Source organism: Bemisia tabaci, chromosome 5 (genome assembly GCF_918797505.1).
Source record: "Bemisia tabaci chromosome 5, PGI_BMITA_v3".
Taxonomy (NCBI): domain Eukaryota; kingdom Metazoa; phylum Arthropoda; class Insecta; order Hemiptera; family Aleyrodidae; genus Bemisia; species Bemisia tabaci.
Window position 1 is genome coordinate 29,230,226 of NC_092797.1, and position 18,395 is coordinate 29,248,620.

The window sequence follows — 18,395 nt, forward strand, 5'->3', positions numbered from 1 at the left end:
GTCGAAAAGTTGAGCTTCTCAGATGCATGAGAAACAAACTCAATTTCGGGTAGGTTCCTGACATCATTTAGTACAATTCAAATTGACATTCTTTTCGATGCAAAAGGGAGGCAACAAAAGATAGGCGTGGATTTAAGTACGATTGAATCGTAGATGTATTTTGTCATACAATTAAAAATGTATCCGAATCAATGGAAAAAATTCGTTCCGTCGATCGAATCATCCTCATCGATAGCCACTTCCTGATTAGCGCTGTCTCCACTCGTCAAAATGGAAGCTCAAAGTGAATCGATTTCAACGATAAGTGACTTGATGCGATTGATGAGTGTTGCAACTCAAAATAGATCGGCGCGACTCTTTTTTGATCAGTAATCGCGAATAGACCGTATTTATCGATCCACTTTGAGCTTTCATTTTGACGAGTGGACACAGGGCTATTCACCCGTCAACGGCACCAACGGTTTCGATTGGTAACCAGCTTTCTTACCCCCGCATTTCATCTAGCATCAGTGTTCTCGCATGAATTTAATGAAAAAAAAAGAAAATAAAAAGAAAACCGCTCCTCTCAAAGAATCCCACCCATCACCAGTTGCCTCCCCTAAAATTAAAAGATTTTCATACACCCTTCACATTCATCGATTGAAACAAATAGACATCACAGATCTACGGAAAAACATAGTCCTACGTCAAACAAAGGGGGGGGGGGGGGGGCAGTGACAAAAAGAAGAGGAGGCGAATCATTTGCTTTCTCTAAGTAATTCACTTTGACCCGTCACTCGACGCTTCAATGGTTTCATACAGTTGCCAAATTTTCGGAAAATCAAGTTACTGTTGTTGATTTAGATTGAATAAGGTCAAAATTTAGGTTATGAGTAGAGAATCTGGGAGCGTGGAGCATGAGGAAGGCTGCTCTCTGCTTGTTGCTAGGGAACTGATATAAACAATGTTTGGGCAAGGAACCTAATAAAACGATCCATGAGACCTTCGTTGACAACCGTGCGTACGCCATCGAAAACATAGAATTCTCTGGAGAGATTAAAAATTTCAGATGGAAAGGTTTTCATATTTTCCCTTTCAGGCCAATCCCTGAAAATGTCCGGGCCTTTATTTTTGATAGGGGCTTTTATTAGAGGCCGTTCGAGTGTCTCCCGGGCTGGTTGGCTAAAAAGATGCGTTAAAAATGCTGGCCTTTCAAAAGAATAAACTCATGAATTTAGACGTACAGAGAGTCAATTTTATTGAATTCAGAAAAGAAATTTAAGTATGACTAAGGTCCATTCAAGGCATCAAGAAAATTGCCACCCATGGGTTGACGAAAAAGTTGCTACACCGAGTTATTTTCGTTCGGAATTCGAAGCACGAAAATTCAATTCACAGAATCTGATTGTTGGGGGGGGGGGGGGGGTGGCGGCGATATGAGGCGAGCAAGTGCAAGATGAGATAATCGATATCCTTTAAGGCGGACCCCCTGTCCGTCAAGGGGGATTTGGGAACAAGACACCGCTTCCTAAAATGTAGGCCCCTAAGCTGACGAGGAAAAAACAAAATACCAAGGCTCGGGCGGAAAAAATCACTTATCCAATACGCTGAACTCCACTCGAGGCCTCTTGAGCGAATGCTCGTCGATAGCTTCTTGAAACAATCCAATCAAAGATCTTGCGATATTACGTTAAACGTTAGAGATAAAGAAATACACGGTAAAATAGGATGATATGGAAATTGGAGCATGAGAGCATTGCTCACCTGTGAATGAAGTCATAAATGGGAAGTTAGGGCTGTTTCAAACACCTTACAATGAGCTAATCGAAACATCGAACTTTCCCGATGATTACATGATCGACTTATAAATTATGAAATACTTGGTGAAATAGGACGCTAGATAGAGGAAACAGCTAGAATGCATCTGATAAATGGCTTGGATGTTCACAAGTGTACGAGTATACTGCAATAGAATTTTGATGTAAAAACCAGGCATCTTCCCTCGAAAAGGGAACAATTATTCTTTGAATCAGAGTTGCAGGGATGCAGAGAGGCGGTCAAACCCAGCGTCTAGTTGCGATTCTAAAATACTAATGCTTTAGTGTAAAAGGTACATTTTGAAATCATTATTAGACATATGTCTAATGGGCATTAATTGGGCAATTTAATTTTTTGCAATAGTAAATTTGTGTGGTTTCCTTTAAAAATGTTAAAGAACTTGCTTGGTACCAAGTAGAAAATTCACTGAAATTGGCACAAAAGCCGCACAACCGTTTTCATGTAAATAAATTAAGCTGCTCAATTAGTTCTGGCAATAGCTGATGTGGCTTGGTTCCTTTCTGCTTAACGTGGTTAATTCAATGCAAAAATAAACGGAAAGCCAGACCAGGAATTTATTTCGAGACAACGGATGCTACTTACGGCTGCTCGGGACAAAACCACTGACGAAAACCGTCGCGGCCGGGCAAAGCGAATGGAAAGGAATTCATGACCTTTCGGAGAGGAGAACATTAAATTCCTGGCACCTAAACGTGTGCTCAGTCGACTCCACGCTTGGCTAGTGCAAACGGGGAAGGGACGTAAGAGGCAAAATATCACCAACACATGATAGATTAGCGTACGCAAGGTTGTCGCATGTATGCGGCGTACCGATCCATTAGCCCATGTTTCTTGCGGACGTTACGGTTCGGTCATTGCCGATGACTTTTAGTTAAGAGATACAGAACGACCCGTGATCTCCGTAAAAAATCAGTTCATATACTAATTAATATTACATAGTTATGAAACATTTTGCACAATCCCGCAGGAGATTCTGAAAATCCACTGCGCGCGAGGCGATAAAAATCGAAGAAACAAGACAACGAACACGGAGGTTCAATAGGTCCGTTGATAAAATCAACTTTCAGTGCCCTGCTGCAACAATAAACTTTGTAACTGACCTGCTTACAGTCTTGACCTTTTGACCAATTGGAGCAGGCTGCTGAACCCGACCGCCACGCGAGTAAAAACGGAGCCTCGCTCTTCCGAGCGGAGATCACGAACGGCTAAACCCGTCAGTCCGTCGCGTTAGACGTCAGGACGTTAGACGTCTCTCATTAATTAACGATAAATCACGTGTCGATTGGGTAGTGTAAACTCATATCTAAACCAGAACATACCCTCCTCGTTTTTGAATGGAGAGATAAGGGGATGGTTACACATTCACTTAGAAACTCCCTAGCGTTTTGACAGCCTTGAAGGCTTAGGTTTCGCGATCCGAGAACGTAATTATGAACCATTTAAAAAGTAGGTGTTTTAATAGATGAAACGGAACCCTATTGCAACATTGTTCAATTGGACGTGGACTACATTTTATGATTAGGAACTACAAATTCAGGATCAGTTTAGAAACAATGTATACACAATTATTTTCCTAAGCATATAAGTGTTTATACAGATCAGCCTGAAAGGGGTGTCTACTAAAACGTCTGGCCAAAAGCAGTACTTTTACAGTACTTTCCCAAGAAATTCAGTGCCTTCTCAACAACAAAATTCAGTACTTTTTCAGTATCTCCATTTGACGAAATTCCGAAAATTTCAAAAATTTGAATTTCTCGTTCAAACTGCGACAAAAATAACGAAAAATGAAAAAAATTCCGGACCTCCTTGAGGAATTTCCGCACTTCTTCAGTATTTCTGGACCGCTCTTAAAAAATCAGTACTATTTCCGGACTTGTAGACACCCTGCCTGCTGCAAGTAAGGATTAGAGCTTGATAAGAGACAAAAAAAATCAAACGCACAATCTGTCAACCTTGTGCTGTTGCCACTTTGCTGGGAGTTCCCCGAATCTTCACGTTCGATTGAACGGCAAAAGGCCTGGACTTTTAGAAAAGATGGCAACAATAGGGAAAAGGAACCGTTGGACTACTAAGAATCGGTCCGATTGTTCGGATCTCGAGGGCATCGGGCAGGACCCAGCTTGTTCACTTTCGGCTCCCGGGACGACGGATGCGCGCAGAATCGCTGGAAGAGGCGCAGAGCCGGGAAACCGGGGAAAACAATGAGAAGCCATTTGGGCGGACTGGAGCCCAAGGAATTTCCGAGAACCGGTCCGGTTGTCGGGTTCGACAGTCATCATCGCCAGTGGTTTCTCGTTTCTTTCGCTCCCCGTTTTTTCAGTCCATCGAGCGGCCCCGTTCCCCTTTGGCAGCGACGATTGCGCCTACTACCCGAGGAGTTCACGCAAGAGTGCAACTTCCAAGAATCAACATCCCGGTCCCTCCGCCCCCGCTCATGACCGCTGCCGCACAGTAGATCGAGTCAATAGGAGAGGTCGGACAAAATTTGGAAACTTCAGCAATCATAACTCCGTTTATACAAAAATTTCAGGCTCTAAAAGTGGTTCCACTGGTTTCCTTGTGAAATTATCGGTCAGAACCACCCCTTGAAATTTCAAATACGAAGAAATGAACATAGTTTGCAGTTATAGTCAAAAATTTAATGTCCGACCTCTAAAATTGACATGATCTACTGTGTGGCGGTAGCAAAGAGGCGCGGCAGCGCACAGTGGATCGAGTCAATGCGAGAGGTCAGAAAAAATTTGGAACGTTGAAACGCTTGTATAACTTCGTTTATACCTGACTTTGAGGCTCCAAAAGTGGTTTCATTGGTTTTCTCATGAAATTTTCTTTGAATAGTACCCCTTGAAATTCAAAATGTGACGAAATATTTGCAGTTTTGGTCAAAAATTACGAGTCCGACTTCTCTGATCGAATCGATCCACTGTGCGGCGGTGAGCACTCGAATCTCGAGCCGAGCGCCGAAAACCCCGTCTCTCGCCGCGAGCGGAATCCCGCAATCCCTGCTCACATCACCGCTGAGTTTTCACTTCTCCCCAACCGGTTTTCACCGGATCCAGTAAGGAATGTACCCATAAAAGGAGTCATGAATGGAACCTTGCGCAGATGCTTGGTGCATTTGTCAAAACCGAGAAAAAGAGCCGTCTGCTACGTTTTTCTCGTGTGCCTCCGCGCCGACCATTAAGAGAATCGGAATGTTCGAGCGAACGGGGTGTTAGGAATTGGATAAAATGTACACGATCGATTTCAACTGAGGATGAAACTTAAGAACTCTGCAATGCCCTGTCAGTGATTCGACTAAACTTCAAATAATTCCAGTTTTTATGCGCGAGGTAGAATCTACCGAGGAATTGGTAGACTTTAGACACGTAAAAGAACGAAACTAAAAACTGGAATATGAATCGGTACATCTTTGCGAATAACTTTTTGGGGAAAAATAAGAAAAAAATCGTTGTCCCCAGCAGTGCGATGAAAAGGAATCCGATATCGTCGAAAGGAAGACGGAATTACTTAAGCCCATAATTCAGGAACACATATCAAAGCTGTTGTCGTTTCGCTTTCCATTAAGGTACTTAGCACTCGAAAAAAAGTCTCTTGGACCCCGAGTTCAGACATTTGAAAAATATGACCAGCAAAAAGATTCCCGATTCACTCGAATTTTTGCCTGAATCAAAAATCCGATCGAATAATAGGTATGTTTCCTTGTCAAATTTATTAAGAGTCTGGACTCTGGATCCAAGAACCTTTTTTTCCAGTGAGAAGAGAGAAGGAGACATAAAATTAGAGCAGCCTGCCACCGGAAACAGAACGCATGATCCGACACTTTCCTCGCGTCGAATTTCAACGACCAGACTTGTAATCGACCGACCATCCTCGAAAATATCCACGGATGCTAGTTCGAGACACACAAGAAAGGGGGCAGGCCGGCCTCTCCGCGAGACGCGTCGCGTCATCTCGCCGGGCGACGGCGCCAAAGAGCTCACGATAGCTGAGCCGGCAGTCGGCGCGCGGAGGAGACCACACCTTCCGAACCCGCGGTTGGCACCTCTCCTAGATCCCGCGTCTCGCCTCAGCGCCACGCCGCGTGCCATGCCGCGCCGAGCTAACACGTGACCGAAAGGTGATTTACCGAGAATCGCACTGGGAAACCCACTGCCATGCCGCGCCGGGCCGCGTTCAGCCTCGACGCCTGGAGCCCTGGCTGCGGCTCGGAACCCATCCGCCAAGCAGTGCAACAGGCAGCCCACGATTATCCATGGTGGACCGGACATACCATACACAAATGGAGATGTTGCATGTGTGAGGGATTGCGATTTGACCATTGATTCTTATGTAAAAGTTCGCGAAAAACACGATGGTGTCACTGGTTTTCTCTGAAATCATCTTCCAAGCTCAAAAAAAGCTCTCAAAGTGAGGCCAAAATGGAGGGGATATCCCACGCTATCCTGAGAGTCCACCTCTACATCAAACTCTCCATGCAAAGATAGGGAGCAAATACAATGACAGGGCTGCCACTTTATTTGGGGACTCTAAAAATGTATTTGCTCCCTATCTTTGCATGGAGAGTTCGTCTGGACGTAGACGTGGACTCTCAGGATAACGTAGGATATCCCCTCCATTTTGGCCCCAACTTGAGAGCTCAACTTGGTTTGGGATTTTATCCGAAGTGTCAGAAAATTTCGAGGAAAAATATCGATAATTTTCCTCAAAAATATACATTTCATCGGAGGAAATTGGGTAACTCGAATGTCCATACGGCGTTCTTCCTTAACACGTAGCTGGTACGTTAGCATCAGATTTTTAACTTGATCGTGACGTGTTAAGATTACCGAACGAGAAATGAATAATTCTCACAGGAAAAAGTTCATGAAGTATCAATTCGGTGAAGTTTGCTTAGAGTGTGGCAGCTTCATAATTCCGTAAGTGAAGCAATTTAGGGGCGAGGAAGGAATGGCGAAAAATTAACAAATTTCATTACGGAAGCAGCAATTATTTCCGCTCTTCGATAAGAGCATGCAACAATAATTCATCATCATCATAAAGCTTCACAGTCGCGTTGATTGGCTTCATTATACACAGATGCGGGTTGATAAAAATCTAAACTGTCTGGAGAGGCCACAAAATTGAGCCTCGTCTGAGTAACCTACATGAGATTTTTTATTTGCTACCTCAATGTTCCAAGTATATGTACAACACTTCAGTTTTAACATACACGGCGAGTGATGCCTTACCGGAATCTCGTCAAAAACTGCAATACCTTTGGCCTTTTGGTACCTGTAATGCGGATGAGACCAAATAAAAGCTGTGGGTTATGTTATTCGCGTGTTATCCGTACACGATGATAGTGAAATGAAAAATAGGAATGACTGGAAATTCCCGTGAAATATTTTATGAGATTTTACATAGCTCTGAAAAATAGGAAACACATTTTTGGGGGCTGGGTATGCAACACGCACTGAACAACACTAAAAAGCAAAAACCACTTGCCTTCCACTTAATTTCGAAAAATATGTTTCGAATTCGTCTTTATTTTCCCAAGATTTCACGATATATTTCACGGGAAAATCCAAAATTGAATTTTTCGTGAAAAAACGCGGCCCTGTTCCCGAAAGATGATTAGTGCTAGTGCCTGGTTTAATTGGACTACATTATGCAATTGGGAACTGAAATTCCTGGCTCAGTTTGGAAACAATTTATGCACCATAAGTTTCCCTATGCACATGAGTGCTTTTGCAGATGAGCCCGAAAGTATAGTTCCAAATTGCAAAATGTAGTCCAATTTAACATGGAAAATCGGCGCTCGGATTTATCTGGGCATATTTCGCTCTTTATCTGAGTGCGTCAGTAGAAGATTCGAATAGAGGCGCCATGCGCCACTAGCTCATTCACATCGCGCACACGAGGCCCAGGAGGATACTCCTGCCCTGCTAACGATTAAGAACCGAGTATCTCAGATGGAAACCCATAGCTTATCCGCGGTTTCTACCGAGCACAACATGCCCTCGAGAGATAATCACTCGAGAATTTCAATATTTTTTCAGGAGCAACTGGCAGCGCTACATTGGTTTTGATTGGATTCATCGAAGCAGAGAGAAAGCAAGTCGAACAAAGACCTGCCAGTAGAGTAGTGTTGTGCTTGTGGCCGCGGGGGTGATCCAGGGTCCCCGACTCAGGGGCATCACCACCGGGATGCCTTCCTCGTATTCTCACAGGATTGAATTACACGTAACAAAACTGAACCCGACCGAGGCGGTGTAAGTGTCTCAAGTGCCCGATTTGCATTCTCACGAGTTGTTTAATGGGTGCCGTTTATTAAAACGGCACCATCTCGGTGGCGAGGCGTGAGTGATCGATTATCGATAGGTTCCTATTTGAAGCTGTGGTAAAGAATCGATTATTAAGGTGTTCGTTGCGAACACCCTGCTTATCGATCCTGTTTCATAGATTTAAATGGCACATCAATCGATATATCGCAACGTCCTACGCGGCTGCCGGATACAATTTCTTCCGTCCAGTTTCGCTGGGTATCGAATCATAAACCTCCGCAATGAGACACTCGTCCGCCGAGAAAAACTACGAGAAGTAGCGGTTAATCGTGGAAAATGCATTTAATGTATGCAAATCCATTGACTGGCCGATACCTGTCCCCACCCCTCGATAAATAAGTGCACACATTGCGATTTCCTGAAAGAGAAGGTCGCTTTCCATGCACTTTCAAGGTGTGAACGAGCAAAAAATGGGGAATGAACTACGCCCTACGAATTACCGTAAATTAACACCCGGTTAGAATATTTTATTGATAAAAAACGTGTTGGAATTAACGGGGTGGGTGCTTACTTGAGCGAATTCCGCTATGCAATCGCAAATACCTGTTGCCTGGTTGACAAATAAAAACTGAGAAGCTTAGCGTAAACCGATCTTGGAGCCAAATGGGTCAATTGCGCTGGTTAATGAATCATGTTTGATGGCTTAAGCTGTAAGATTAGCAAAAATAATAAGATCCATCCAAACGCGAAGTTTGCTTGTCCATGATCACTATCGCGAGCGTACGTAAGCCGTTGACAGATCTCAGATTTCGCCCGCAAAATCGAGCGTATGCAACCCGGCCGTCCGCGGAGTTGATATAGTTGCATGTTTGGTTTGAACCCAACTCCGAAGAATCCTTCATTGTTTTATGCTTCGCGAATTATTCAAATGCCGGGTTTATCTTTCGGAAAGGCATCTCAGTTGATTGACATCGCGTTATTTTGTACGTAATTTTTTTTTCTCTTTTAACTGAAAAGCCTAGGGGAAGTTATACGGGATATTCTTGAATGATTCCATTTCCAAAGAGGAAAATGGAACACGACGAAATGAATCCCTCGTCTCCAGTGACACTTGACGTGGAAACTTTGCATTCGAACAAATTGTATTCAATTTTCTTATTTCATAACCTGGCAAAAAACTGATCCACTGCGCCTGGTGGCACAATGCTGCTATTCAATTCCAGAAAACCCCTAAATAAAACCGGAATTAAGGCTGAAAGTGTCCGAATTGGATGAAAATTGACTACTTGATTCTACTAATTGGATGCAATCTTTTACGATTGGACATTTACAGCTATATGTCAGGGTTTACCTGACAAGTTTTCTGGGAAGAAACAACTGAAATGCGCCTTTCAATTCGATTGATCTAATTTATGCCAGAAATTCAAAGTGGAACAAGTAAATGGAGGAAAATTTGTCGATTGCAGATAAATTCTAGTTTAGATCCACCTGACTGGGGCTAGTCATTGATCATTTACCTGAACTCTACTAAGCCCAAAATTTTACCCACGGGGATGGAAAAACTCCGTGCTCAATTTGCATGTTTGAATACGGAATCATATTTTCTACACCGTTTCAAGCGGTTTATTTGTGGGTAATACCTTTCGAATCCCTTGGTCCAGCAGCCCCTGCGGGTCCCTGCAGGGTATCTTCGATACCTACACGAAATGCACCTATCATCACGTAAAATAATAATAGCCGCACGCCGGCGTAACTCGCTCAATTGACAGATGAAACCTAACCTCGAGAGGCCGGGCGGCCTTGGGAGAGGGCAATGGATCTCATTCTAGTGCTTCGCGCCACCCCCCTCCGCCCCACGGCCCGTTTCGGCGGGAGGGGCGGGGCGCCGTGCCGCGTGTGCACGGCTAGCGCAGTTGCGCAATCCGTCGAAATGGGTGCCGTTGACAGTCGTTTTCATTCGCCCATTCATAAGAAGAAGTATATAGCCACCGAGCCGGAGTTTTTCGCGGCAAGTCGCTTAAGGTGCGCCCCGAAACGCCACTCCGAGCCTCGCGCGTGGCATAAGTTGAGGAAAACGCGTTTCAAGACAAGGAAGGGGGGAGAGGAGGTGAATTAACCGGACTGAAAAAAAAAAAAGAAGCTACGGCCAATTTTACCAGAAGTAACGTAAATACTATGATTGGGCTCTTAGACACACAAATGCTGGAGGGTAAGTATATGTATGGTAGCATTTACTGTTCACTGAAAGAAAAAGAATTATGTATTCCGAGTCCAGACTAAAAAAAAAATTGACAGGAAAAATTTCGCTGATTCCATCGGATTTTCGCTTTAATCAAAATAATACGCTGAACTTACGCGGCTTGGCTTTTGATTCAAGCAAATATCCCATTTACCCAAGAGTTTATTTTCATGTCAAATTTTTTGAGCGTCTGGACTCTTGATCCAACAGCTTTTTTTCCAGTGTACTTTTGATGAGTGCTACTTATAGTTGCAGTATTTACTACCGTTGAGTCTGTTGGTGATGACCATATTCATTACTCATATAATTTTACCAGAAATCAATTTCTAATCGGTGCGTGCTGAGAAGAGTGAGGAGCCATGAATCTACACTGGAAGTAATCAAGCTGACAGTGATATAAATTCGATATTGCTACATTACTGGTCCCACTTTGAAATTCCAGCAAAAGTCGTACACGGTGCAGAGGTAAAATCACGCGTGATAGCTCACGAATTATGAAGCGGGTTTAAGTGTGGTGGATGATTCGGGGAAAAAATTGAAAAATTGGACGGATTTTTTTCCGAAAATGAAAAAAAGCCATTTGCATTTCCACTTAAGTAAGTCAGTTATTAATGACGTCAAAGCACATCACCGGCGACGTGCCGAACACGGAGGCATCGCGTCCGAACGCGGACGGCATTCTTTCGCTCATCGTTCTCAAATCCGCTACGCTAGTTTCGGAACTGATTGAGACGAGATTTTATAGCCCAACCAACGATTCATTTTGCTTTACATTCGTGTTATTTTAGCAACCTCATAAGATTGACTTCGATTGAGAAAGTTCATCTCGTCATTCCCTCTCTCTCTATCTTTCGTTAAAAGCTATCCGTCGAAGCACCCACAGTACCTTTCACGTCGCTATAGCCATGTCTGCGTGGGCAACCTTTCACTTTCCTAGAAGGTCAATTTCTTTCCTCTTTCTCTTCACCGTGTCTCCGTATAGACACTGCCTCGCTCTTGAACTTAATAATTGCACACTCTCCGCCGCCGGATGCATAAAGGCCCATTTACATGGTCATATCATACACGTTATCTTACTATGTACAGATTAGTAATGAAGAGATGAACTGAAAAAAATATCGGAATGTCGATCATTCTACATGAGTATACGTGGTTAAGGTACAATTTTTTTAGGTATTTCATTAATGTGATGCAATAGCTTCACTGAAGCGACTGGGGGACCTTGAAAACATCCCCTTACCTTCCCTTCGATGATGAGAGGACAGAACCCGGTAAATAATGGACAAAATTAGAGACGAATTCGTGGCTTAGGAATAATTTTTTTCCAATTGGGGTTAAGTACGGTGGAAAACTTGAAACTAGAAGCGCAGACTTCAAAATTATCCCTCCAAGCATTATTTAGAGAGGACTTTATGCAGAAGGGGTCAATTCTCTCAAATGTAATTGGGGGGGGGGGGGATGTCTAGAAACTAAGGGAAAGTAGTGACAAAACGTGAACTCACCGGAATCCGAGGGTGTCTGCACTCCAAGATCCTCTGCCTTGATCGGCGAGCCATAGGTAGGTCCGGGGGGTAGCTTGATGCCGTAACTGTGGTCCGAGTCGGTGACACTGACACGTTCGCGAATGGTCGGGGCACTAGTCCTTCGCACTTGTCCGGTCACTTCGGAAGCGGGCCAACTGGCGAGGGCGGCCGAGTCCTCGGCGTCCCACGGCTCGTAGGAGGGCACCGTCGCGGAGCCGATGATGGTGTCGATGGCCGACTTGAGGAGGGCCTGTCCGGCGTTGTTCAAAGGGATCGGGGTCGACTCGTCGTCCGACTCGGGGAGGGACTGCGGGGTCTCCGGCCGACTCGGGGACACTTTGACGATGGAGACACAGCTGCCGGGGACTTTGTTGGCTGGAAGGCTGATCGTGGCCGAGACGACACTTCTCGGGGCCGGCGAGGTGGAGGCGCGGGAAACGGTCCGTTGAACGATATAGCGTCGTCGGGGGGGCTCATCACTTGGCGTCCGCGTCGTGATCGACACGACTTTGGTATTGTCCACCGTGGACACACTCACACTTTCACACTCGCGCTTCACGGCAGCGGCAGGCACTGGATCGTAGGCTGGCTCCGTTTTGATCTTGACCGGGGAGGGTTGTGCGGGTTGAGGAAGCGTTTCCGGCTCGGGGGGCTCCTGTTTGATTGTGGTGAGGGCGGCCGGGGGCAGCGAGGTGACTTCGCTTCCGCATGACTTGCCGTGGTCGTTGGAGGCGCAGAAGCCGCCCCACATGCAGTCGTGTCGGTCGCACTTGGTGCCGCAACAGGAGTAGAGTTGCTCCTTCTTCACTTCCGGGGCCGGGCAGGAAGGGACGATGTCCAGGTCTTCCATTATCGTGCCGAGGTCCACGTGCTCGTCCAGGAGCGTGTGGGCCATGTCGAGGGTGGGTGCCATGTCCAGGAGGTCGAACTTCTTCCAGACATCCTCGCTGGGCAGGGAGGCCGGCAGCTCGTCGAGCTCATCCATGTATTCACTGACGTCGAAGCGAGACAACAATTCAAGATCCAGGGTTGGATCTTCGTAGCGAACAGGCATCATCCAAGCGCTGATACCTGCGACAGAGAGCCAAAGTCAAATATCGTCAAAGATTGCCAATTCAGAAAATCTGAAGTTTCAGAAAGAGGAGAGGGATTCCATCCTACGAAGCGTTCACTGGTAAAAAAGAAGCTTGGATCTAGAGTCCAGACTCTTAAAAACATTGTCAAGAAAAAATACTCTTGATTAAAATGGAAATCCGCTTAAATCAAAGGGCTTGGCTCTTCGGTTCAAGGAAAAATCCGATTGAATCAAGAGCACTTTTTCTTGTCAATGTTTTGAAGAGTCGGGACTCTTGATCCAAGCTACTTTTTTCTATCAGTGTTAAGAACGGCAAAATGTTGAAAACTAAAGCACAACTGGACGGAGTTAAACAGAAAGGAACCAAGCCGCATCGGGATCGAACCGAGAAAAAGAGGTTTAAAGCTTGGCTCCTGCATAAGACTCAATGTAAAAGATAAACTTCAAGTTCAATTTCTGCAAAATTCGCTCCAACAAAAACTTTGAATTTTTGGCGATAGATAGTAGAGTAGTGGTCGAGTTCAAAACCACTCATAACTCAATTTTTTCCAAAATGTGGGTTGGTTCCTTTCTGCTTAACTCAGTCCAACTAGGCATCAGAGCTTTCAGGCCTTTTCCTACTGATTTTATAATCATTGCAAACTTAATTGTAAGGCTGTCTATTAACCAATCACACAACCCAAGGAAAAAATTGTTTTCTAGTTAAGTATGTGATGAAAACAATCCCCCCCCCCCCTTTTAAACTCTTCGAATTCAGATGAATTAGGACTTATAATTCGTCATAAGTTTCATTCCCTTATATTACGTCAATCGTGAAAATGACGATTCAATTTAAGGGATGAACGATCAGTGGTAACTACTCAGGACGTTGAAGACTTCCAGAGATTACGTGAAAAGTTTTCTAAAGGTCAAATACCATCGGCTAATCGATGAACTATCTACTTAATTTCCCAATCAAAAGTTGTGATCCCGGCTTTACCACATTCATTACTTTCCTGTTAAGATAAATGAGCATGATAAAGCATACGCAATTGACCTAAATAACCACATAACGAAATTTCAAAAAGTAATCCCTCTGTGAAAGTGTGTACATAATAATTTTCAAGTTGGGTTGGAACATTTTTCTCGGTAGGGGTCAACATGATGTTTCCATAGAAGTTAAATGAGAAAAGAGATTCGGAGACCCCGAAAGGAAGCTTTAGCACTTACGCTTTTACGTTCCCAACATTAAACACGCATTAAAAGTCATAAAAATTTAAAAAAAAAAGCTGATGTCATACTAGTGTCAGTCAAGCTATGAGAGTTTTAAATACGTAGCAATGCAGAATATTAAATAAAACCTCGAATGAAAGTTGTCTGGGTCGTTGCGAAATAAGTTTCACGGGAGGTCGACTGTCTGCAAAGTAAAATTTAAATAACCATAACTTGAAATTATAAATAGTACACGCCCCCATACTTTGAAAGACGTGTACATTCAGTTAGTCAAAAGGAAAACTCGCCGCACTCGTCAACTGATAGATGCACTGAGCAAGAGAGACGGATAGGATACACCTGCCGAGTACAATCGCGAAAGCGACAGCCATATCAATCTTGACGATTATCTCCGCGTTCTAATCAGGGAAAAAGGGCATTACGTAACAGCAACGGGCCAGAAAGCGAAGATATACTCAAACAAACTATAGGTCTAGCTCTGACAGGGGAATCTGGTAATAATTGAAAATGAGCCGTAGCGAATTCAGAGAGTTAGGTCCGAGTTATTCTTTACATTATTTCGTCCCATAAGACACCCTTTAAAGTAATAGAAATGAGACTACCCGATTTTACGTTAGAACGAGAGACAAATTATAACCTGTCAGAGGTCAGAGTTGAAAAAATTCGAGATTCTGAGAAAAAAAAAGCTGGAGAAAAATCGCACGAACTCAGATGGAAACGAATCCATTCTAGATTCTTGAGACATGACATCGTACTCGGGGAAAAAATGGACATGCGTAAGCGATATCGAAATTGGACAACTGACCTAGACAGTCTCGGAAGTATTAAATTGGATCAAATGAAAACGGAAGTTGGACTTGGGCTAGCAATATCTCCCCTCACTTCCCTTTACGAACAGATGGGGAGGCGGCGAGAAGTCCGATCGCTTGCGAAACTTCAATTTACTTTAATTCATTCGGATACGGGTTAGCACTTGGAGCATAAAAACATAATTTAACAACAGTGTTAAATACTTCAAGAGGACGTAATAACGTAAATTATAGGAGGGAATCCGTGAAGGGGGTACGAACACTCACATTTCTGACAGCCGCTATACTTATTAGATAGAAAATCGCCAGTTAGTTGATCAAATGAGAAATGAGAGGACGAGAATCAGAAATACGTATTGGAAATACTCGATTGTGATGTGACGGATAGATGAACTGTCATTACATTTTAAACGAAAGGTTTCGTTGATTATGACCGGGTAATAAAAGGACTTAAAATTTGTTTGACCGAAGGTGAAAATGTTTTAGTTGTGACGCGAACCCTCGAAGGGAGCCTACATTAAATGAAGTTTGCTAACTTACGATATGAAATACAGTTGTATTTCGATAGAATAAGTACAAGTGATTGTGTTAGTAAATCGCTTTGACTCGGATCTGTAGAAAGGGAAACTCATGAGAAAGTCAAGTGGGAGTTAAATAAATGACAACGACAGTAAAATAAAAAATCTAAGGAAGATAAGAAAAGATAAAACAGTGGGCGTAAATGGGACAGAAAAAGCCGATAACTCCCCAGACTAGACGAAAGATCTCACGTATTTGGTGGGACAGGGTACTACATGTAGTGGAGTCAGGCGGGGCGGCATGGGATGTAATATGCCGGTAGCCGGTGCGGCGAAGCCGGCCGGCGGCATGACAAGACGCCGCGCCGGCCGGTACGAAAAAAGAACATCACAAGAGAACTACGATTTATCATAACTTGCATTTACCTGAGTAAACAATGATAATCCAAATAGAGAGAGAGGTAATCCAATGGACACTTTACGAAAACACTTGAGGTAACTTGTCACAATTACGAATCGGCGACCGAAATTATCGTCTTGACTTGGGCGTCAGAGGCAAGTTCAGAAACAAATTACGTGATCGACACCGGTACAAAACAAGACAAGACATTATGAAAGTATGAACACTGCTGAATGAAACCAACTTTGTATCGAAACACTGATGATTCGAGCGAATTTCGAGAGCAGTTAATGCAGAAAATTGAGGAACACCCACGAACTCAGAAGCCGGCAGACAACGTAGACGGAGAGCGCACACACACGGCACGGATTGCGACCGCTGGAGAACTGGCAGAGAAACGACGAGTAGAGGGGAGAAACAGTCAGAGGCACCGCCCGAGGTTCGATGTATCCCTCCGCGCCGGCCGCGCCAGACAGGCTTTCGGCCTTGGATTATGGCGGGAATTCACACTCCAGTTTCTTTCACAACTTGCTTCACGTCTGCTGGGAGAAGTAGGTCATTTTGAGAATTCGAATAAATTGCCCCCTTACGCTTCTTCCCCCCCTTATTTCTGTCTAGCAATGACTTTTTTTTTATCATTTAATTTAGGAGCTTTAATAGGTCTGCTCTCCAAAGCTCAAGGTAGTTTTGGGATTGTCAGCGAAAACTTATTTTTAGCCGCTCGGCTATAGAATCCTCGACGACAGCGCTCTTTTTTTGCCCTCGAATAAATGATAATAGGCCTGATTTTTCCCCCGCTTTGACAGTTTTTCTATGCGGGAAAGTTCATTCAGATTTGTTGCGACGATTTTATTGGAGCTATAAAGATTTTTATTCGCCGCCCATTCTAACGACCATCGAAATGTTGGTCCTTGCAACGAAGATCCCAGTTTAAAACGGAAAAAGACGTCCTGAATTTTTTGCTCCTATCTTATTTTGGAAGGGGGGGGGGGGGGTCGAATGAATCGCACTGCGTTAACGGGCCAAGCTTTTGCCAAATTTAAGGGGGCAATTTAATTTTTTACGTTTTACATATAAGCTTATAGTATAGAAAAGAAAAGATAGGGCGATTGAGAGATCTCCAAAATTCTTCTTTTCTTTCTTTTTTCTCCCTTCAAAATCATGATTCTTTTGAACGCAGTGTGGCATATTTCAGGCAAACTTAACCTTGACTTCTCTGAAATTTCAAAAATTAGAGACACTTCAGCACGCACTGATAGCGGCGCAGAGGGACAACACTATTCGAACTTGATGGACTTCCGTGTTGCATCTAAAAAATTGAAGGCGCGATTACGAGACGCGTGATCTTGCATTGCTCCTATTTATGCTGACAAAGAATTGTCGCTCAGATTCGGAGGAAAAGTAAAAAAAAAAGGCCCGATTACGTCCCTCGTATCTTCAGCTATGTTACTCACGTAGCACTTGCAGCATCACTACAAAAAAGACAAACGGAACAAACAGAACATGGAAGTAGAGCAAGGGAAACGAGGCGCGTGGATGACGGCGCAGAGATACAACTATTCGTACTCGATGGATGTCCGTGTTGCGTCTGAAAAATTAAAGGCGCGATAGCGAGAGGCGTGATCTTGCATGCTCCTATTTATGCTGACAATGAATTATCGCTCAGATTCGGGAGAAAAGTAAAAAAAAGGGCCGATTACGTCTCTCGTATCTTCAGCTATGTTACTCACGTAGCACATGCAGTACCACTACAAAAAACACAAACAGAACATGGAAGTAGAGCAAGGGAAACGAGGCGCGTGGATGACGGCGCAGAGATACCACTATTCGTACTCGATGGATGTCCGTATTGCGTCTGAAAAATTGAAGGCGCAATGGCGAGAGGCGTGATCTAGTAATGCTCCTAATTATGCTGATTAAAAACTGAGAACGTTTGTGTGGATTCCTTTGAAAATAGTAAGGAATTCGCTTTGCACCATGCCGAAAATTCACTGAAAATTGCACAAAAATCCGCACAACCGTTTTTATGTAAAAAACTAAACTGTCCAATTAAATTTAGCTTAATGTAATGTGACTTGGTTCCATTCTGCTTAACGCGATCCAATTATCCATCGCAAGAATCCCCCCCCCCCCAAATAATTTTTACACAGTACGGAAAAACTATCGGTCTTTCAAAAACAATGGCAAATTGTTTGTTATAATTTTTTTCTAAAAAAAAAAGTAAATAAATAAAGTAAGACTGAACATTAAAGGCGAAGAAAATTGAGTTTTCGTATTTCCGGAGTTTAAACATGCCATCGCCTCCTTCGCAGGAAGTAGGTCAGCTTGTCATTCAAATTGCGGTTCTTGTTTACTCTTCGGGGGAATCAATCTTCTCAGCGTACGGCGCGTACACCTGCGACGAGAGATTAGCTTTGAACTGCATCCCTGGGCATAGTTTAGACCTAGACCAATGTTTACATATACTAGGGGGTCCGGCTCCCCGATGGGCGCTAGGCAGTCTGATTCCCGGAAGGCGATTCGCAAGCGGTGGGC

General features: G+C 43.9%; 1 protein-coding gene across 1 annotated transcript in view; it reads right to left on the reverse strand.

Annotated features, from left to right (window-relative positions):
* LOC109037871 (uncharacterized) overlaps window positions 1–16,269 on the reverse strand; it is a 29,813-nt gene extending 13,544 nt beyond the window's left edge. Inside the window, exons 1-2 of the mRNA XM_019052723.2 lie at window positions 15,887–16,269; window positions 11,826–12,917 (exon numbers count right to left, since the gene is read on the reverse strand). Of these exons, the coding sequence (XP_018908268.2) occupies window positions 11,826–12,903 (1,078 nt within the window). The 5' untranslated portion in view covers window positions 12,904–12,917; window positions 15,887–16,269. The remainder of the gene's footprint in view (window positions 1–11,825; window positions 12,918–15,886) is intronic.
* Between the last annotated feature and the right edge of the window lie 2,126 nt (window positions 16,270–18,395).